The 22,641-nt window shown below is 47.6% G+C and overlaps 1 protein-coding gene across 1 annotated transcript in view; it reads right to left on the reverse strand.

The window, feature by feature from the left end:
* Positions 1-10,433, reverse strand: part of LOC142988637 (transcription factor COE1-like) — a 34,466-nt gene extending 24,033 nt beyond the window's left edge. Inside the window, exon 1 of the mRNA XM_076137864.1 lies at positions 10,414-10,433. Within this exon, the coding sequence (XP_075993979.1) occupies positions 10,414-10,433 (20 nt within the window). The remainder of the gene's footprint in view (positions 1-10,413) is intronic.
* Between the last annotated feature and the right edge of the window lie 12,208 nt (positions 10,434-22,641).

Consider the following 22,641-nt stretch of genomic DNA (forward strand, 5'->3'; position numbering starts at 1 on the left):
GGGGCCTGTTGCAGAACCCCCCCCCGGAACACTTTACGTGCCGCGAAATGTTTGTTACGTTTGTTATTCGCAGGCCTGAAATATTGTTTAATGTGGCCGCAGCCGTCACGACTTGTTTCTGAGTTTCTGTTGTTCGCCGTGAACCCAAAAGACAAATGGCTCCGGCGCTGACATTGGCTGCTTTCAAACGCGACCATATGTCACAAATCTATATTACAGAATAAATCACAGACCCACAGATGGCCGTCATCAGCAAACAAACACATCCAGCCTGCGTTTGGTGCGAGCCAGCTGGCCCGGCGTGGCCGACGCAACACGGCACGGTCGAGGCCCCGACGCACGCACCCGCGGGGGCGCGCACACGTGAACGCGTGAACGTGTGTGTGTGGGCAGTGACCTCACACATTAAACATCTGCCAGCTCTGTCTACATCCTAAATTTCGGACAAAAAAATTCTTCTGGATTACATTAAATGGCATAGGTGTGTGTGTGTGTGTGTGTGTGTGTGTGTGTGTGTGTGTGTGTGTGTGTGTGTGAGTTTGTGTGTGTGTGTTTAGTCCCCATATATACTTTAAATTTAAGAGTTCTTCTGGATTACATTAAGTGGCATAGGTGTGTGTGTGTGTGTGTGTGTGTGTGTGTGTGTGTGTGTGTGTGTGTTTAGTCCCCATATATACTTTAATGCAGTAAAATGTGCACTAAGTAATTTGAACTTTCACAAATCCACACTTATCCGTTCCCATGTGGCTCTGATTGGTGCTCTACTGATCAAGAGATGACAGCCCAGAACAAAGCAGAGGTGTGTGTGTGTGTGTGAGAGTGTGTGTGTGTGTGTGTGTGTGTGTGTGCACGTGCATGCAAACACGTGCTCCGTGTGCGCGCGTGTGTGTGTCTGTGTAACAGTGCGGCACAGCCCAGTGGCAGGTCTGAGTGTAGGAACTCTGCGTTAACGAGCTCGGGCTTCGTTAGTACAGTGGGTGCTGGGCTCCTGCATGCTTAATTATCTTGACCTCTAACCCCTGGGTGACAGCCTATCACAGTGGAGGACAGCCACGGTGACCCCTGCTGACCTCCCACTGTCTAGCCCTCCTCACAACACTAGCATAGTTGATCTCCGTGTACAGGAGGAGGCGGAGGGGCTCACACCCTTCTTCTTACTTTGTCTGCCTGGAATATGGAAAGACCCCCAACAAGACGCCGGAGCGCCGCACTATTGAGCAAGGCACATAGAGGATCCAGAGCATCTCTCCACTCCAATTTCAATGTATAAAGGAATAACTGGTTTCATGTAAAGATTCACAACACTTTAACAGAACTGAACGCACAAGTGATAAATACTGAAGTGTGTCGCTCATCTCTCTTTAGTCTACCACAGTAACCACGTGATTCCATACATTAACCATTTAAATCAGTTTTTCCAGATATGAGTCAAACCAGAACACTAGAAGGTTTCAAACAATCACGCTTTAAAATAGTAAGAAGAGGAAGGAGACAAAGAAGAAGTGATCAAAACAACAACAAATCAAAATAATGAGTAACTGATTCATCTGTCATAACACCTTGTACCTTCCTACCCTGTTCCACACAGACACACACAGACACACACACACTTTCCATACATGTAAAGTATGAAGAGCCCCAACATGTGAGAACGCGACAGATCAACAACACCAGTGTGTGATTGGCTCAGAGTGATGATGTCATGATTTTTCACGTCCCCTCCTCCCTGTGTGATCATTTCATCCATCGATCGCCAGCTCGACAAACTCCACACTTTACTGCAGCGAGTGTGTGTGTGGGTGCAGCTCTTCCGCCTTCACTTGACCCCATCTGGCCTAATCAACTGCGCTCCTAAAAGAGCCTCCAGCTACACACACACACGCACAGCCGTGCACACACAGGCATGCACACACACCTTATGTGAATTGATTGGCTGGTCCAGTCACAAGTCGTTAAGAGGCCTCCAATTAAACAGGGCAATTATTAGAGTCTGGAGGACTGCGGGGGAGGGGATCTCTCTCTCTCTCTCTCTCTCTCTCTCTCTCTCTCTCTCACACACTCTCTCTCTCTCTCTGGTGGTCCGATCATGTTCAAGTGATAACAGCGGCGTTGACCTTTGCTATATTGTGAGTACCACACTCAGAGAGCTGACCCAACACTAGACCTGCCGACACACACACACGCACACGCACACACACACACTCTGGAAGAAAGGCGGGGAAATGATACCGAGGTGTGTAAAACAACAGCAAGCACGTAAGAAAGAAAAAGGAAATGAAGGCTTGAGCTCATTCTTTCAGCTTCTTGTTGTTCACAACCACAGAAGAAGACGCACAACAGCCTCGACCCAGAGTGTACGCCGGGTGGGAACGTCTCGAGATCACCCAGGAAGAGCACAGGACATCTTGGGCGACATGGTCTAAGCTTGTCGCCTGGGTGTCGCCCGGAATTGCAGCTTAAAATGGATGTATAGCTCTTTGTTTACATTGAAAAGAAGCGCTAATCTCTGTTTTTGGACTCAGATAATGTAACCGGGCGATAACACAGTCAGCCGCCGTGTGATGTGGCTACTTTTCTAGCTGGTGAGCCGCAGTGGTGCAGTCAGCCACAGCAGCGTGCAGCCAGCCTGTTAGCTGAGGCGGAGTAGTGAACAGCACAGTTGCATCCATTATTCAGTGGCTGAGATGGCAATTATGGCTCAGAGCACAACTGACATTAATATTTAATATATAGGACTAACACAAACCTGAAGAACAAGACAGGAAGTGAGAGAGAGCGAGAGCGAGAGAGAGAGCAAGAGTGAGTGAGAGTGAGAGAGGGAGAGAGAGAGTGTGGGAGAGAGAGTGAGAGAGAGAGAGAACAAATGGTGATGGAAAGAAGACAGAACGAGCAGAGAGGATTGTGGGAGTTTGTTTCGACCACTCTGCTGTCATTTAAACAGTTACAATGCCAACAGAGCAAAGGGTGACATCCGGGGGAATTCCAGCTTAGTGTATGTATGTGTGTATGTGTGTGTGTGTGTGTGTGTGTGTGTGTGTGTGTGTGTGTGTGTGTGTGTGTGTGTGTGTGTGGGACAGAGAAAGCGAGTGTGAACGTCTAAGACTGAATGTCTGTGTCCGTTTTATTCCCCGAAGACCCAAGAGTTGTTCTACTGAGCCAAGAATAACAATGCTGCTCAGGAGGAGGAAAAAAAACGGAAAAAACTCTCTCCAAAACACACACACACGCACACACACACGCACACACAGGCGTGCACACACAGGCACACACACACACACGCAGACGTACATGCGTTCTCCTGAGCTGCTGCTGACAGGTGGAGGGACTGCAGCCAGTCAGTTAGTGCAGACAAACTGAACAACAGATCGGTGCTTTGGCTGCTCTCGCTCGGCGCTCCTCAGATGTCTTGTTCCGCCTGCCTGCCAGCTTCCTGTCAGACTAACGCCTCGCGCGTTTGACTCTTCCTCCATGTGTGTGCGTGTGAAACAAGTCCCTAATACACGTGTGTCTGCCGCCGCCTGTAGCTGATCAAACACCCGGTTCCCTCCGTGCACATAAAGGCAGATCTGGTTGTCGCTGTCCTTTCTAAGCGTTGGAGAGCATCATGGAGTGTGTGATGTCGTAAAGAACACCAGAGTCGAAACCGTGATCCATGTTTAGTCCGGACCTGAAAGCAACAACGTGACACATATTTGCTTCTTCTACATTCTTGCTTCCCGGGCAGCTTTCTTCTTCTTCTGCTGCTTCTTCTACCATGGTGGACCTAATAGAGACAGACTCTGGATGATGCATTCAAGTGTAATCATCAATCTGAGCTGTCCTTCCGTTTGAATCCACTTTTCCTTCTCATCCGTCATGTAGAACAACGAATACGCCGTCGAATTCCTGCTGGGCCGTTGGAGATCAACTTCCTGTTTCCTGTTTACACTGAGTGCTTGTTTTTGTGTTTAGTGAGATGACATCAGATAGCGTTGGAGGCCTTGTGCAGTTAAGAAAACAGGGATTTGATGTCGTGGCCTCATCCATTCAGCGTTTAGAACCATAATAATGTGATAATGTATTACTTCCTGTGGGGAAACGCTTGTTCTCTCCATTTGTCCCCTTGGTGTCTTAAACCGTGTGTGTGTGTGGGGGAGGGGGGAGCTTTAATCAATAAGCCAAGTTTTGGAGTGATGTCAACAACAACGTAAAAGTCGACCATGGCAGTAAATTCACAGATTACATGTTTTGGGAAAACAAGGCGTTTTTCTCCTCAGCCTTGTTTTAAAAGGACTGGAGAGACATCAGTGAGAAGAAGACGAAGAGGAGGAGGTGGAAGAGGAGGAGAAGGAGGAGGAGGACTCACAAGATGGATTCCTTTTACTTGGAAGGAAAACTGGAAATCCACTTGAAAATCCTGATTTCGCAATACAAAATCTGGAAACCTTGCCGGGGGCTGAAGAAAAAAACGGACAGAAAAGCTCAGAGACAACAGCGAGACGCCATGATGAAGATTATATCAACAGAACAAGGACAATGATCGATAAGGTGGATCTGTTTTCTGTCACTCACCAGCATCTTGTACTGCTGATTTACTAGCTGGAAACAAGCAGCCATATGCAAAAAGAAGAAGAATACTTCGAGTGAAACTGTCAAAGATGGGCGCGCACGCGCGCACACACGCACGCACGCACACACGCACACACGCACACACGCACACACACACACACACACACACACACACACATACACACAGCACGCATACAACGAATTATACGAACGTGCAATGCTCTTAAAGTAATGTGTGTGTGTTGTGCGTGGAGAATAAGAAACCGTAGACGCAGAAGAGAGAGTAAGAGCGAGGAGGCGAGGGGGGGAGGAGGAGTGGTCGGGAGTGAAATGGAATGCAAGAGAAAGAAAAAAGGCAGCGGAGGGAAGGAGGGAGGGAGAGAGAGAGAGAGAGTTATGCGAAGGAAGAAGACTTAAAGCGAAGTGAGCGCAGCCGAGTTATTTTACATAATGATGGTTGATATGCACGGAGGTAATTGATAGCCGAGCTGCAGCCCCAAAAAACACCAAGCTAGCTGTCAATCACCGCCCGTCTCCCTGGAGATATGCTAATGGTGATGATGATGAGGGCCTCGGCTTCATATTGCCATCATTACTATTAATGCTGTCATTGTTGTCATCTCTGCATATTTAAATGACACAGAGGGGCCCCGGATGGTGATGGCCACTGTGTGTGTGTGCGCGCGTGTGTGTGATGTCTGCGAGGGTCGGGACTTCCTGCTGTCTAACCGGGGCGAAGGTAAAGTAATAACAGGCGGCGTGTACGTGTTCAGTACTCATGTGCAGCTGTCATTACGTCATTGTCGTGTGTAATGGAGCCTGTGATGTCATCGGAACTGGAGTCACCTGCGTGTACGTACATACACACACACACACACACACACACACACACACACACACACACACATCATACTGTACACACACTGATGCTCGTGTTCAGCTAAACAACTACGATCTTAAACATCCCTGAGTACATGGATTTACAGTCACCATCATGTGTGTCTGATACTCAGTCAGACTTTGATTTGAACCGAAAACTACAAAACTGTGATTAACGGCTCCGTGTCACATCGTGTGTTTGGTTTGAGAGTCGCTGTGTGAAGGACTAAAGTCTGTACCTGTATACACACACACACAAGTACACCTCACCAGCTCTAATGAGACATGAAGCACTGTGACGCCCCCCCGACACAATCACATGGCATCACACCACCCTCCAAGACAAACACCGCCGCCCAGGAGAGAGGGAGGAGAACGAGCAAAAGAGGGAGAGGAAATGGGAGGGGAGAGAGGGAGGCGAACGAGGGAGGAGAACGAGGGAGAGAGGGAGGAGAGCAAGGGAGAGAGGAAGGGGAAAGAGGGGAGAGAGGGAGGAGAACGAGGGAGAGAGGGAGGAGAACAAGGGAGGAGGAGGTGAGGGCAAAGACGAGGGGATGAGGGGGGAGGCACACGCGGCGCGAGGAGGGGGGGAGGGGGGAGGTTAGTGTGGTGTATATTTTAAAGGCTGAAGGCAAACTGTTGAATTATAGATGAGAGAGATTGATTTGGAGAGAGGAGAAGGGAGAGGAGGAAGAGGAGGAGGAGAAGAAAGGAGAAGAGAGTAGAAGGAGGGACAGAGGAAAGAGGAGAGAGTGAGGACGGGAGCAGCTACAGGATGGCTCGCTCTAGGCCAAAGACACACACACACACACCACAAATCGATCTAAAGCTCACACTCCCTCCTTTTGACTTTTTTCTCTCTCACACAGACTCACACACATGAGAGTTAATCACAAATCCCTAAAGACACACACACACACACAGACACACACATTCTGCAACTCTACACACACAAACACATTGTTGGTGATTACGTAGTAACAAGACAACAGTACCAGTGACCTGCAGGGCTTCAGGCCTGGCGCACACACACACACACACGCACACACACACACACCACTGGAGATTTCTGCTCTATATGTGTGCGTGTGTGTATGTGTGTGTGTTCCTTTGTCGCTGCTCTTACAAATAATTCATGGTGGTGCTGGTGGAGGGGGGACGCGATGGGGGAAGCGGTATTGACAGGAACCTCTTCCTCGTCTCTCCTCCTGTCTCCTCCTCTCTCCATCACTCACTCATTCACTCACTCTCTCTCACACACACACACACACACACACACGCACAGGAGCCTATTGGTTGTAATGACGGTAATTGAGGAGAGCATCTTTAAGGCTCTTTTCCAGTGAGAGATGTTAAGTATGTGTCACCTCCTTTCCTCCTTCCTCCCTCTCCTCACTTCTCTCCTTCCTCTCCTTCGCCTCCTCTGCTCTCCACACATCTCTCCTCTTCTCTCCTCTCCGGCCCATCAGTGTAATTGCATTTATAGTTCTATACATGCGAATGCGCAGCAAAACAAGTGGCAGTATGTGTGTGTATGTGTGTGTGTGTGTGTGTGTGTTTCTGCCTGGTTGCATTCCATTTACCTGAAAGTGTTACATTACTTCAGGAGTGTGTGTGTGTGTGTGTAAATGTGTATGTATGTGCTCCCTTGTGATATCTTGTCCGCTCTATTTAGAGCGGTGATATTTTATTTAGCTCCAACACGCCGCCGCCATGAAATATTTATATGATCATCTCCTTCTTCTTCTATGGTTTGATCTGGACAATGGCAGCTCACTCAACCTGGCACTTTACCGCTCAGTGGCTGCAAATGGAGGCCAGCAAATCAGCTCAGCGCGTCTCTGTTACCTCATATAGACTCATCAATATCACAGATGAATCAAGCAGAGCGGTGAAGTGAGTTAGTGTGGAGTGTGTGTGTGTGAGAGGAGCGTCACTCATACGCTTTGTTTACATCTGGATCATTGTTTGCTCCTGCTCCTTTACTGCGTCTCTAACAAGCTGAACTGAATGCACATGTGATTATAAAGTGAATCAAAGTTGTTTTGTTGTCTCGTCTTCTTCAGTTCAACGATGATGTCATCCAAAAGTAACTTACTCAGGTTACGTTACCTTCATATTGTGATTGTTGTATTTGTTTGCTGATTATATTTATTTAACCATTAAGCAGCATTAGTATGAGTAAGAAACTGAAAAAGTATACCGTGCACAATTTTCCAACAAAGCAAAGATAGAATGGATTAAAGTTGTGTATTTGTGTGTTTTGTGGGTTTTTGTACACAAAAATACAAAAAAATAAATAGGCCTTAAAAAAGAGGAGAAGGAAACCTTGAGCGATCTTTGCAAACAGGGTGACCTCTGCCAGATTAGAAGCTAAAGGCGCGTTTGAGATGGACATGGAGAGGGGTGGGCAGGGGGGTGGGAAGGGGAGAGGAAAGGAAAGGAGGGAGGTAGGGAGGGTGGGAGGGAAGAAGGAAGGGTCGAGCGCTGAGAGGTAAGATAAGAGGAGGAGAGAGAGCACGATGGAGGATTCAACTCCCGCAACGTTTGTCAAACAAATTAAACGCTGTCGAGGTTGCTCACCTGCACACACACACACACACACACACACACACACACACACACACACACACACACACACACACACACACACAAACACACAAAACACACACACACACGCACGCACACACAAACACATAAAGTGCCCGTGTGGCACGCATATGGCTCACCCGGTCCAAATAAGGAAATATGCATATATTACCATAACTAATGTAGGAACCACTCCATTTAATATGCTAATTTACTGAAATATTACTGAGCACCGTCTGTTGTAAATGAATAAATTTGAATTGCAATTAGAATAATCCTTTATAATTAATGAAAACTGTCAATTTTGGTTCAGAAGTAATTTGATTAACGGGTTGATGGGGCACCAATTAAGTAGAGGAGGAGGAGGAGGGAAGAGGAGGAAGAGGAGGAGAAGAGGACGAGCTCTTCCTCGTCAGTGAGCGATGCAGCGAATGTGGCGTACTGCTTCTTTAAAGGCGGCAAACGCTCCCTCACCTGAGCAGCAGGACGAGGAGGCACGAGAGAGAAGAGGAAGAGCGCAATACCTCAATCCTGACGGCAACTACGCGGCCTCTATGAGGCACAGGAACAACGCGTTTGTTTGATTGATTGATTGATTGATTGGTTGGTTGGTTGGTTGGTTGGTTGGTTGGTTGGTTGATTGATTGGAGGCGTGTGTGTGCAGGCTCACTAATGGTGCCGCCACCTCTCTAATCCTCAAGCACCTCCTACCACTAATTAACCACATCCATGTTACTGTTATTAGCTAATTACAAGACTGGACACATGCCCAGCTAATTAAGGCTATTAAGTGTGTGTACATGAGTATGTTTGTGTGTGTGTGTGTGTGTGTATGAAAGGCATTTGAAGAGTTTTAATGACGCAGTGTAAGAGAGAGACCTGCATTGCAATACAAAGTTGACACACGCTCATTCTCTCTCTCTCTCTCACACACACACGTTACCTTTACCCCGTGTGTGTGTGTGTGTGTGTGTGTTTGTGCTTGCAGGATGACCCTCCCCCCTCTCTTGCTGCCTCTGTTCCCAGATCAATAGCCAAGGTCATTACGTGCAGCTGAATCGTATGTTTCACTAAAGTTGCTGTGTGTTAATAATATTTCAACACACTTGCAGGAAAAAGCTTCTAATTTAGCTCGTTTACTCCACGCAGCCATCCATCATGGGGGGAACACAAAAGACCCCCTGACTCCACGCTGCTTCCTCTCCCCTCCTCCTCCACGCTGATTATTGCATCTCTCCTCCTCCTCTTCCTCCTCCTCTTCCTCTCATTAGAGGAGCATCATAGTTAACATGTTTTTCTTCATTTGTGCTCTCTAATCTGCTCTTTACACATCTGCATATTCATGCACTTGTTTTGTTTTGAATATTCAGGAACCAATTAAACGAGCCGATTATGAATAATTAATGCTTATTATTTTCTCCCTTTTACATTTTTAATAATTAAAATATATAAATCTGAAAACAAAGCAGCTCAGATTCAATTGAAACAGTATACGTGTGTGTGTGTGTGTGTGTGTGTGTGTGTATGTGTGTGTGTGTGTGTCAGGCTGACAGACTGTTTAACAACAGCTCAGGAACTCTTTTCTTTTATCTGCCAACAGTCTTTCCTGCTGCCACCTCACCAAGGTGTGTGTGTATGTGTGTGTGTCTATGTGTGCGTCTGTGTGTGTGCGTGTGTGTGTGTTACTCATGAATAAATGAACTTGTTAAAGAGAGATGAAGGGGAAGACAGAGACAGGTTCTGCTGTCCTGTTCAACACTACCTGATCTGGCACACCGCTTAGCATATAGGCGCGCGCGCACACACACACACACACACACACACACACACACACACACACACACACACACACACACACACACACACACACACACACACACACACACACACACACACACACACACACACACACACACACACACACACACACACACACACACACACGACCTGCCTGCCCGTGCTGTAAAAATTATCTCCACAAAAAAACTGAGTAGAAGTACGTAAGAGGATCAAAATTGAGGACAAAGAGAGCCAGACAGAGAAAGACAGTGAGGACAATGAGTGTGTCTCTGTGTGTGTGTGTGTGTGTGTGTGTGTGTGTGTGTGTGTGTGTGTGTGTGTGTGTGTGTGTGTGTGTGTGTGTGTGTGCTACCTTGTCCCCCTTTAGTCTTATAAATACAGCTGCCTTCACGACAGGCATCATTCCTTTTAATCAGTGTCGCTGCTGTGATCAAAGAACAACCACCTCCACAGAAACAGACAGCACGAGAGGGAGTACAATGGGAGACTCCTCGCCGCGTGTGTGTGTGTGTGTGTGTGTGTGTGTGTGTGTGTGTGTGTGTGTGTGTGTGTGTGTGTGTGAGACACAGAGAGAGCGACACCAGCGTTGTTTAGTACCTGAGCGATCCCAGAGCCATCGTGTCTACACGCTGTCACATAAGTGAGCTTTCGCAGTATCTCAGACTCACACCTCTGCCTCCATCACTTTTCCTCTCATCACACACACACCCAGGTGCGCACACACACACACACCCTGTCACACACTCACCTCCCAACTGGGGGTGTAGGTAATTAACCAGACAAAACAACTCACACACTTCACAGATCAAGAACAGAGAGCAGGAAGCACGCGGAAGAAACACAGATGACAAAACGAGCGAGAACTCAGAACACACGATCACCATGACAACGCACGCAGGAACGCTCTTCTTCTCCTCTCCTATTTTGAAAAAGGTAGTTTTAGTTTTAAGAAACTACAACAGCGCTTACGCGGCACAGACAACACATCTGGCCCCCTATAGATCAAATAAGGGCATTGCAACTATAAAAAAAATCTATGCTAAAAGTTTTTAACTGTTTGGGATTACATTTGAGATCATACACTGGAGCAGATGTGCACGTGTTCCATTAGTTACAAATGTAATTCAAATGAGACTGTGTCAGTAGGAGGCACTGCAGAGTCGACGTCCGACTTTCAATGGATCATCAACCACACCTTTGCTTTCATTATTTAGTTAAAGGTTGAGAGAAACGCTGTCACGCCAATTAAGGGGTTTCATAAAATGACAAAGCAGCCATTGAATCAATCAATCAATCAATCCATCAATCAATCAGGCATGTTTGTGGTTTTATTACATTTCAAATGGTTTCCTTTCTTTCCCCTGAAATCAATTAAAAACAAAAACAATAAAAAATCTAAAAACATGTGACCTCATTAATTAGAGGCAACCACCAATTAACAGTTTCGCCGTGGATGTTATCATGCTGACAAATATCATCATACACACACACACACCCTTGCTACTTCCGGCAGCGCAAACAATTAATTAGCTCTCAACTGGGAGGAATCAGCGCCCCCTCTGGTGAGTCTTATTTGTTCGTCGTGTTACGCGATGAAAGCCGTTAACGTGTTTGTGGAGAAGAAGCTGTCACGGGATAAAACACGCTGAAGCAACTAGACAACGAAATATAAAGCTTCTAGATCGCCTGAGAGTGTGTGAAGGAGTGTGTGTGCATGTGTGTGTGCGTGAGTGTGAAGAATATACATTTCAACCATACACATTGCTGAAAAAATAGGGGGCATTTGGGTCTTTGAGCTTTTTCTGTATACACACACACACACACACACACACGCACACACATATGGAAATACATACACAGAGGCAGTAACTGTTCAATTATTCAGCATACACAAACACACACACACACACACAAGCACACTCACACTAGAGGCAAGGTGAGGGTAAAAGCGCAGCTAAGCTAACAAGCACACAGAGGTGCTCCCAGTGTCAACAACCAATCAGGATGGAGCGCCTTGGCCAGAGAGAGAGAGGGATGTGACCCCTGGTGACCCCAAACTCTAATGATTTATAAACATGACGGAGGAGTGTGTGTGTGTGTGTGTGTCTGCGTGTGTGTGTGTCCCAGAAACCCTGCAGCTATTTAAATGTGGTGATGAATTCTTATTTATTCACATAGAGAGAAAAGTGAATGGGAAGACCCCAAGGGTAAGGTTCAAAACAATACGGAGGGAGAGAGAGCGAGAGAGTGCGAGAGAAAGGGCGGGAGAAAGAGAGTGAGAGAGAGAGATAGAGAGAGAGAGAGAGAGAGAAGGAGAGAGAAAACAAGAAGGGAGGGATGAAGAGAAAGTGAGAAGGAGAGGATGAAAGAGGGAGTTGATTTAACAAATAGGAGAGAGGACGACAAAATAGAAACAGGAGAAAGAGAGGGAAAGAGAGAGAGAGAGAAAGAGGTAGGGTGAAAGAGAGAGGGAGAGGGAGGGTGAGAGAGAGAGAGTTTAAAGAGATATAACTGCACTCAGATCACGTAGGCAGGGTTAGAGGGGTGTAAAAGACCCTCTTTTACGATCCTGAGGGGGGCACACACACACACACACACACACATATATATTCCCCCTGCCCCCAGCTCTGCATGCATGTGTGTGTGTGTGTCCTCATGCAATATTAAATAGGTAGTATGTGTGGGTATAAAGAGTGGTGGCGCCGGGATGCAGTGAATTATATATCACTATTGATTTGCGCGCACACGCACACACACACACACACACACTTTATTAGATTAAAGCTCACAGCTAAGACACAGACAATAGCAGGGTCTAATGGCAGATGTAAGGATCCATCCATACAAACTGTACACACACACACACACATACACACACACACAAACATATGTGGCCACAATTCAGTAGAACTAACATGTGAGAATTCTACTCTAGCAGGAGAGAGAGAGGAGAGGAGAGGAGATGATAGACACTTTCTCTCCTGTCCTGTCCTGTCCGCCTCCTCTTCCTCCTCTGTGGTCCGGCCTAACTAAGTGTCCAGGGATGAGGAACAAGGCGAGTCACTCGTCTGTCCCTCTCCTTCCCTCCCTCTCTCCTCTTTCCTCCTTCTATCTCTGCCTTTTAATGCACCTATAGTCATGCTAATGCTCCTCTGAATCCACAATAATTTCCTCTTTGTCCCTCTCTGCCACTCAGCACTGATAGAGCGGAGGTATCTCTCTCTCTCCCTCTCTCACTCACTCTCTCTCTCTCTCTCTCTCTCCCGCAGTCCGTGCATCAGTTTAACATGGGGAGAGGTGGTAAAAGTGCTGACAGGGCAAGAGTGGAAGAGGAGAGGAGAGGAGTGGAGGAGAGGAGAGGAGAGGAGAGGAGGGGAGGGGAGGGGGGGGGGAGGAGGAGAGGAGAGGAGGGGAGGGGGGAGCAGGAGTGGAGAGGAGGAGTGTGTGTTCCCTGATGATGGTTCCAGCCTCTTTATTCATGCAGGTTGACCTTTCCATCAGGAGGTAATAGAGAGGAGAACGTCCTTTACCATAAAGGCAGGATGTTATGTCACGCTCCTCTCGTCCCTACGCCGAGTGGAGAGCACCCGGTGTCACCCCGACACAGGCCGGGGTGAGAGGGGAGTGTGTGTGTGTGTGTGTGTGTGCGTGTGTGTGTGTGTTTCAGAGGATGGTTGGGGTGGGGGCATATGGTGGACTCATATTACAGCAGGAGGGGGGAGGTAGTGGAAATGTGTGTGTGTGTGTGTGTGTGTGTGTGTGTGTGTGTGTGTGTGTGTGTAAGCGGGGTGGGAGGGGAACAATATTGGTGTGCGAGTGCAGGTCATTGTAGAGAAAACATAAAACATAATCATCCATTAAAATGCAGCTTCACACTCTCCATCATGGCCGCGGTGGAGCCTCTGCCATATACGCTCTGTGTGTGTGTGTGTGTGTCTATGTGTACGTGTGTGTGTGTGTATAACTCAACACATGTGCAGCACTGAGCTATGATTCGAGGTTCGAGGTCTGAAAAGTCTACAGACAGAACGTGGGGTTTGGTGTGTGTGTGTGTGTGTGTGTGTGTGTGGGTGTGTGTGTGTGTGTGTGTGTGTGTGTGTGAGGCTTATCCGCGGTTAGTTTATGTCACAGCTTTAATAAAATGATATGTCAATGTCATAAATCAGTGTGTGACAGTGAGGAATCGGGGGCGAGGTTGTAAATAACAGGTCCTATTTACACACAGATAGACTTATGAGACTGAAACATCAGACAGAGTGAACAAACACTGACACCTCTCAAATCTACACATGGAATCTGAAGGGTTAATATGCTGCATTAGGGTTAAAAACATCTATCTATCTATCTATAAACAGAGTGACACAAAGTCCCGAAAACGTCACCAAATCATCAAATCATCACCAGCTGTTTGTGATGTCATCACACGACAACCACGACAAAGGCACCGCAACTGAACCAAAAAGAGGTCAAAGGTCAGCCATCGAAACAAACGCACCAGATCTTTCTCCTGCTCTTCTTCTACTCTGCTTGCACATGACTGACAGAAGGATGGAGAATATTCAGATAACTTAAATATAATGATGTCATATGATGTCATACTGACACTGACACTCGCTCACCTGCTTATCTGTGCTTTCCTCTATGAGTCGTCTCCCTAAAGAGGCCAGCAAACACTTTCCCAATACATTAAAAACAGCACATAAACTTAATTTAGACCCGCGTTTGAATTTAAACGGAACACAAATCTGAGCAAGCGGACGATTATTTGGCGCGGCGACTTCTAAACGCCGATGTTAACTCAGATGCACACACGCATGACTGCAGCTCATTGTAAATCACTGGACGGCGTGGCGAGCGGGCTTCAGCCGGGCTTCAGCCGGGCTTGGTGTGTAACCAGCTCCAGCCCGGCAGATTAGAATGGCTGGCAGCGATCTTTCGTGTTTGTCATCTAAAAACTATTCACCCTCCACTTAGCCAAGAACACAACACAAACAATAGACAACCCCTTAACAATGTACCATTATCCAGAGCGTGGAGGAGGGAGGGAGAGGGGTGTGTGTGTGGAGGAAGAGGAGAGCAAGAAGAGGAGCGATAGAGCAAAGAACAAAAAGAAGAGAGAATAAAGGCAGAGAGATGAGAGAGAGGATTGCAGGGAGACCAAACTGTTATTTAAACCAGGCGGCCATGAAAACATCACAATAAATAACTCTCGCTGTTTAGTCTCCAGCTCAAACGCTGAGGGGAGCGACGGAGAGCGAGCGAGGGAGAGAGAGAGGGAGAGAGGGAGGCAGAGCGAGAGGGTGTGTGTGTGTGTATGAGTGTGTTGGGGGGGATTAAAGGGAGCAGGGAGGGAGGGATGGAGTGGCGGAAGGAGGGAGGGGAGAGGAAAGAGGGATAAAGCACATAACAAGATCACTTTCTGTTGTCACACTCGGAGGAATATCCAGGATCTCTTGACTAATGAAAGGAGCACTGTCACATACACACACACGCGCACGCACACACACACACACACACACACACTTAAGAAGCCGCTCTGTTTCTCCTGCATCTACACGTCGAGCATGGAGAGAGATTTTATTTCATGCTCATGTTGTAGCATCGAAAGGTGACAATTCAACACAAACGGCAGCCTGTAAAACACACACACACACACACAGAAGATCTTTCCTCCTCCTCAGCAGAACGGCACGGCACGGCGAGGGCACCTTTGACTGCACAGAGCGCCGCCTCAGCCAAGGCCGTTGATGAGAGGAAAATAGTGCTAATGCAGCAAGGAAGCCGTTCTTTCCCAATTAAGCCAATAAAACAAGCGCTCCCCTCCTTCCTGTAACTGCCTAATAAGCCATAAACACAGCGGAACATTTATAATTCTGGCGAGTCCATAAAAAAAGCACTTCCCATGCGTGCAGGGCGATGAGGCGAGCTGGGCACAAGGAGGGCCAAAGCGCCGGCGAGCGCGGCGGCCGCGCAGCCGAGAGAAATCGCTTTTGCTACTAAAGGAAATATTTAGTACCTCGCTGCATTAATGTGAAAGAGCGAGAGGTGACAGGAGGGAGGGAGAGAGAGAGAGAGGTGAAGGAGGAGAGCGAGGAGGCATAGAGCTGTCTTCCTTCTTCTCCTCCTCCTCCTCCTCCTCCTCCACCGATTCAAGAGTAGGTGTAGATGCTGAACTCCCTGTGGAGATGAGAGCCTTGCACACACACACACACACACACACACACACACACACACAGACAGAGACATCATAGGCATGTGTCTATAGAGTGGGATGAGCATGGACGTGGTTACAGAGGAGGAGGAGAGCGAGGTCAGATGGTGTCTGTGGCTCCTCTCTCGGCCTCCCTACTCCTGGAGTCTTAAAACGCAGCATGGAGTCGCTGTAAAAACAGCCTCTAAAAAAAAACACAACGCACACACACGTTTACAGATCACTAAGTAACTGCAGGAGCTCCGGGCCCGAAGGGTGGAGGAGACATGGGAGGAGTGAGGAGACATGGGAGGAGGCGACTGAGGAGGCCAGCAGTGATCCAGTGTAATTGATGAATCGAGAGACCTTCATACTAACGATGATGACATGACGGGATAAACATCACCGCTTTGATTTCTGTATTGCATAATTTAGTGTGTGTGTGTGTTTCTAGGTATTGTACTCTTAAAGACACAAACAAACACCCGCTTATACTGTACTCAAGCAGACACACACACACACACAAAGAGCCCCGCATTCCACCACAGTCTCCTTGTGTGTGTGTGTGTGTGTGTGTGTGTGTGTGTGTGTGTGTGTGTGTGTGTGTGTGTGTGTGTCTTTCCTGCTATTGTCAGGCTGAGATTGATACCGCCTCTCCTTACTGACAGACGATTGTCGAAACTTCCTGAAATAATTATAAAAAGCAACAACAGTAACTCACACGCCACAGTGGGCTGTCTGCCTGCCTGTCTGTCTATCTGTCTGCCTGCCTGCCTGCCTGTCTGCCTGTCCGTCTATCTGTCTACCTGCCTTTGTGTCCATCTGTCTGCCTGTCTATCTGTCAGCCTGTCTATCTGTCTTCCTCCACTGTACCGTTTCCTCTCACATGTGCGCCCACGGCGTCCCTTACCCGTCGTCGTTTGTCTGCGTGTGTGTGTGTGAACATGGGGCAATAAGTAGAGGAGGTGAAGGAGTTTGAGGAGCGCGATCACGGCAAGCGCAGAGGAGGAAGAGAGCGAAAAACAAAAGGCCAAGCTGAGAAAAGATAAAGAAGATAGAAGGAGAGTGTGAGCTGACCCCCTGTTGGCGAGGAAGTCAGGAAATGTCGTGGGACATTTACATACACAGTGTAATCTGTATGTACACACACATCAGAGTCTTACACACACAGGAGGGCTATTGTGTATGATTAAGAGTCCTGTTCAGATCAACAGATGCGCGTGTGCGTCACCGTGTGTGTGTGTGTGTGTGTGCGTGTGAGCACGTTGAAATGGCATGCGTGGAATGGCTGTTTTCGGTGCAGGAAGTGGCAGAAATCCACTTCCTGTTCGGATGGAAATCTCATCTGCGCGGAGGTGAGCTCTGGGTGTGACCGCACACAAACAAACGCAAATGCACATAAACTAGAGCGCAGATGTATGGACACACACACACACTAACACACATGGGCGCACACACACACACACACACACACACAGAGTCCACCACCCAGTCTATTTCAGTTTGTCATGTATTGTCACCTGAATCTACAGTACAACAACCTCTTTGTTCTCAGCCCAGCACTACGTAGGGGGCTTTGTGTGTGTGTGTGTGTGTGTGTGTGTGTGTGTGTGTGTGTGTGTGTGTGTGTGTGTGTGTGTGTGTGTGTTCTGTTTTCATAAACCAATAACAACAGCCCTATTAATAAATGTTACGTTTACTGTCAGGCATAATATCAAAGGGATCAGAGTCACAAAACATACTGTAAACTGGGTGGAGACACACACACACACACACACACAAACACGTTATTTTAGTTGGTGGTACTCATATACCGCTCATATAAATCTTTTATCCTTTTGTTAGATAGTTAGGCTAGCAACTTAAATAGCTACTAACTTCACTATTGTTGAAAGTAGCTCAGACTTTCATAATAATGTAGCTTTACCAGGCAGATACAATTTTGTCCCACAAGTAGCTGTGCAGGTGGAGTCAATGAGGCATGCGTTTATCACTCTTTACAAACTTTATTCAAAACACACTTAACGCTCAAACGCACCCCTTCTGCACTTGAAGTAGCTACAGGGCAGTGAGCTACTTTTTCTCAGGAGCTTGTCACGCAGCTGAAGCATCTCTTCATTAAGAGATTGAAACTGAAACTACTACTACTAAATCACGAGTAGCTTGTTGCTTAAAAAGTAGCTTTCCCAACACTGCAAAGCACACAAACAAACAGCAAACAACCAGATTCCCCTGATGAATGAATGAATGAATGAATGGAGTCACAACACAGTGACGCTGCTGGCTGCATCTCCAGAGATTTTACCCTTAACCCTGGATTGTGTTGCATAACAGCAGTGAACTTGACAGATAAAACACAGCCTGTTAGTGCGCACCACACCCACACCCACACCCCCACACACACACACACACACACACACACACACACACACTCCCCCTGGTGTTTGACTAGACAGCAGTATCTAAACACAGGGACTCCTCACCACACTGACTTTACAAGGACTAATTACCGGCTGGCGCTGAATGGAGACAGATGGGGGGGAGAGAGAGAGCGAGAGAGCGAGAGAGCGAGAGAGAGCGAGAGAGAGCGAGAGAGCGAGAGAGCAAAAGAGAGAGAGAGAGAGAGAGAGAGAGGTGGAGAAGGAGCACACAGAGCTGCAGTGTGTGTGTGTCTGTGTACATAAGCTAATTTGCATCAATAATTGCCGTACACACTCTAGCAAACAGGAGAGTCTAAACGCTCGAAAACCTTCAGTCTTCAAGAAGAGAGGAGAGGAGGGAGGAGAGGAGAGGAGTTTTCTGGCAGTGGATTAGAGGTTGCTGGTTTGATTCCGGCTGGTTCTTATTCATTACACACCAAGAGCCTGTTTTTCTTGTCACCTAAACTCTGGATTTGTTATTATCTAACCCTGGTAGATGAGTCCCATCCTTGGCGTTGGTGCTGTAAACCCTGAAAGGCTCTCAGGTGTCCATGCTGAGGGCTGAGGGATGACACCAACATGATGCTGGGCCAATATAAACACTGGGGGTGGGTAAGGGTGAGCAACATAACATCAAGCAGACACAATCCTTCCTGCCATCGCCCTTGAGCAAGGCTCTCTGCCCGCTCAGATGCAGAGAAGGCATTAAGAAAACATCTCATTTGCTCACTTCTATAAATGTTCTGCTTGTTTCTCTGCATTGTTTGGGGAAAGTGCTGTTGAGCAATGGTACTTTCGTCACAAAATATGAAATCGAACCAGCCACTCTCGAGGTGCCGGGATGTGAACCCATGTGCTCAGGTGACTCTCCCGGTGAGATGAAAGGCACCTATTAAGCCGTCTGTTCTATTCTTAGCCTCACCTCCTCGCTCGCCATCCCATCCTCCCTCCTCCTCGACTCTTTATTCCGCCCCTCTCGCCAATTTCCGACCTGCGTCCCGCCACCCCGGTTCTCTGCAGCTCCGCGGGCCCCCGTCGCTCTCGTTAGCCGCGTATAAATCTCCAGAACTCACCCGGTAATTTAACCAATTAGCATCCCAGATATGCGGGTGGCGCCTAAATTACGACAGCGAGGAATAGTGATGCATAGATCCCTGGCTGCTGGATTTACAGCCTCTCGTTACATATTCAACCGGCATAAATCAAGCGCTCCCCGCTGACACACGGCCTTATGGGTAGGCACGGGCCGAGGCAGAGGGAACAGTCTCCCAGACGCAAGTTAGTTAATCATATGGAAGTAAGGAGCATAACCTAGATTCACACACATACAGGGAAGCACACACACACAGGGAAGCACACACACACAAGCTCCTATACACTCTTTTGAGAACACAAAGAAATACACACAGACATCGACGAAGGTTAAATACAAACAAAGTAATCATAAAATCTCAAACAATGAGATACTGAGCTGAACCAGGGTTGTTTTGTTTTACTGCCCACCGCCCCCCACCCCCTACCAGCGGGTAGGGGGTGGGGGGGCCTTGCTTCCTTTTACCACTTCACACACACGCACACACACCCTCACGCCTAAATGAGTGTTTCCGTGCGCTGATGGGCAAGACAAAGAGCACACCGGGTTACAGTGTGTGTGTGTGTGTGTGTGTGTGTGTGTGTGTGTGTGAGGCCCTGTGGTGTTATCTGAGTGCACGGTTTTCAGCGGCAGCAGCAGCGGCAGCAGCAGCAGCAGCAGCAGCAGCGCAGGCTGTATGGTCGCTGTGGCGACAGCGAGTGAGTGATAACTGTAGTAAAAGTGCAGTAAACAGTGTGAGTGATGGCGTCTGTCGTCGGGGCCAATTGAGCGTGCGACATCAGCCGTGACACATCAGCCGAGAAGCACAACGGTAATGACAGCATCGCCACGCAGCGCGCCAGGGCTATCTGTTACTGCTTAACAGCCAGCACACACACACACACAGACACAGACACAGACACACACACACACACACACACACACACACACACACACACACACACACACACACACACACACACACACACACACACACGCACACGCACACACACACACACCGTTGCTGATGGGGATAAATCAGAGTTTGAGCTGTGGACAGAAGAAATCAAATCTATTGATACGAGGGGCAAATCTTTGGTTTGATTCTTTGATTTCCACCGGGATTCAGGTTGATTAAGTAATTTCATTATTTAAGTGAAGTAAAGAGAATATATATGATCTCAATCCAGGTTATATTGCTCCAAATAATCAATTCTTATCCATTTTCATGCATCAGATCAATACAGTTGAATCACCACCTTAACAACATATTGATGCATCCTTACATCCCCTAATTGACACTATATCATGAAAGGATATGAGGTGTGTGTGTGTGTGTGTGGTGAGGATCCTGGGTTATTGGTGGGTTTCGTGTGCAGTTTGTGAGGTGAAAGGGTCACCGGCTCGGGTCCCCGGAGGAAGACAACAAACATATCTATTCCCAAAGGAACACACACTCTGGGCATCATTATAAAAACACACACACACACACACACACACACACACACACACACACACACACACACACACACACACACACACACACACACTCGCACACAGTGAGACATGGAGACCCATAAACCATACACCTCAAATCATTATAACTTGTCGACTTATAATGAGGTGGTCACCTTCTAAACCTACTAAAAAAGAATTCCCCGATGTCTCTCTCCCTCTCTCTCTCACACACACACACACACACACATCCACACACACACACTTACACAAACTGATCTCCCATGGGACCCTGTGACAGTGAAGGACTGATGATTAGACACAGACATGGGAGACTGGATTCACACTGCGCATCTGAATGTAGAATATGGTTCACAATTATAAAATAATTCATGCAAAATCATCCAAAATATGTGTGTGCACGTGTTTGTGTGTGTGTGTGTGTGTGTGTGTCTCAGAAGCATCGCAGTAGCTTTTGAACCCAAAAATGTGGTTTTGGGATGAATCTACGGGGTCAAATCCCACCTGTATGGCAGAATAGATCTTAATACTCTGATTATTCACCACAATTATAGAGCAGCGTTCAAGCAAAAAACGCTCAAATCTTCTTCCCACAAGCTTTCGGAATTAAACTCGCACAAACACGCCGCTGCCACCTTTTGGCTCCCGGCCGCGCTCGCTTTATAAATACCAGCAGTTTCGCTCTCTTATGCCGAGGCCACGAGGTCGCCGGAGAAGAAATGCAGATTTACACAAACCGCCGTTTCGGTTTTGCACAAAACGCCCAGATGAGAGCGGCGAGTTTGACACTTAAGCTGGCGAACGCCTACGAGGCGCCTGACCCAAGTTCAAGTGATTCCAGCAACTAACTCTCCTTCTCTGCTCGGGGAGAGAGAGAGAGAGCGAGAGAGAGAGAGAGAGAGAGAGAGAGAGAGAGAGAGAGAGAGAGAGAGAGAGGGGGAGAGAAACAGAGAGAGAGAGAGGGGGAGAGAGAGAGAGAGGAGAGAGAGAGAGAGGGAGAGAAGGAGAGAGAGCGAGAGAGACGAGGAGCATTTAACCTCTGAGGGTCGAACCAAAATTCTGTTGGATTTCTCTGTGATCAATAAGTCCAAGCAATACACACACACACACACACACACACACACACACACACACACACACACACACACACACGCGCACACGCACACACACACAGACACACACACAGGCACCTTAAGTACACATAAACCATTGCTAATGTGCACACACTACCAAAACAAAGCAAGCATTAAAACACTTCATGGCACACACACACACGCTCACTCACACTCACTCACACACACACACACACACACACACACACACATGCGCGGTGTGGAAGCGCTGGCCTCAGCTGTGCTCTCTTCACGAGCGCAGCACTAACTGACGGCTAATCGATTAGTGCTTGGTGACCTCTGACCTTGCAAGCTTCCTGTCTGACAGATTACACCTCCACAGTGCCATAGGACTGCCTGCCTCTCTGAGTGTGAGTGTGAGTGTGTGTGTGTGTGTGTGTGTGTGTGTGTGTGTGTGTGTGTGTGTGTGTGTCTAGGGCAAGGCTTTTAGCTTTTTACCCTCGACCATCTCCCATAAAAGAAATGACAGAGACATGTCCATTTCATCAATAATTCACTCTACATAGATGTACATGTAAGCTGTGAGTGTAATTG

This window comes from Genypterus blacodes, unplaced genomic scaffold (assembly GCF_046128005.1).
Source record: "Genypterus blacodes isolate CSIRO-AG114 ecotype Tasmania unplaced genomic scaffold, CSIRO-AGI_Gbla_v1 ptg000339l_1, whole genome shotgun sequence".
Classification (NCBI taxonomy): Eukaryota; Metazoa; Chordata; class Actinopteri; order Ophidiiformes; family Ophidiidae; genus Genypterus; species Genypterus blacodes.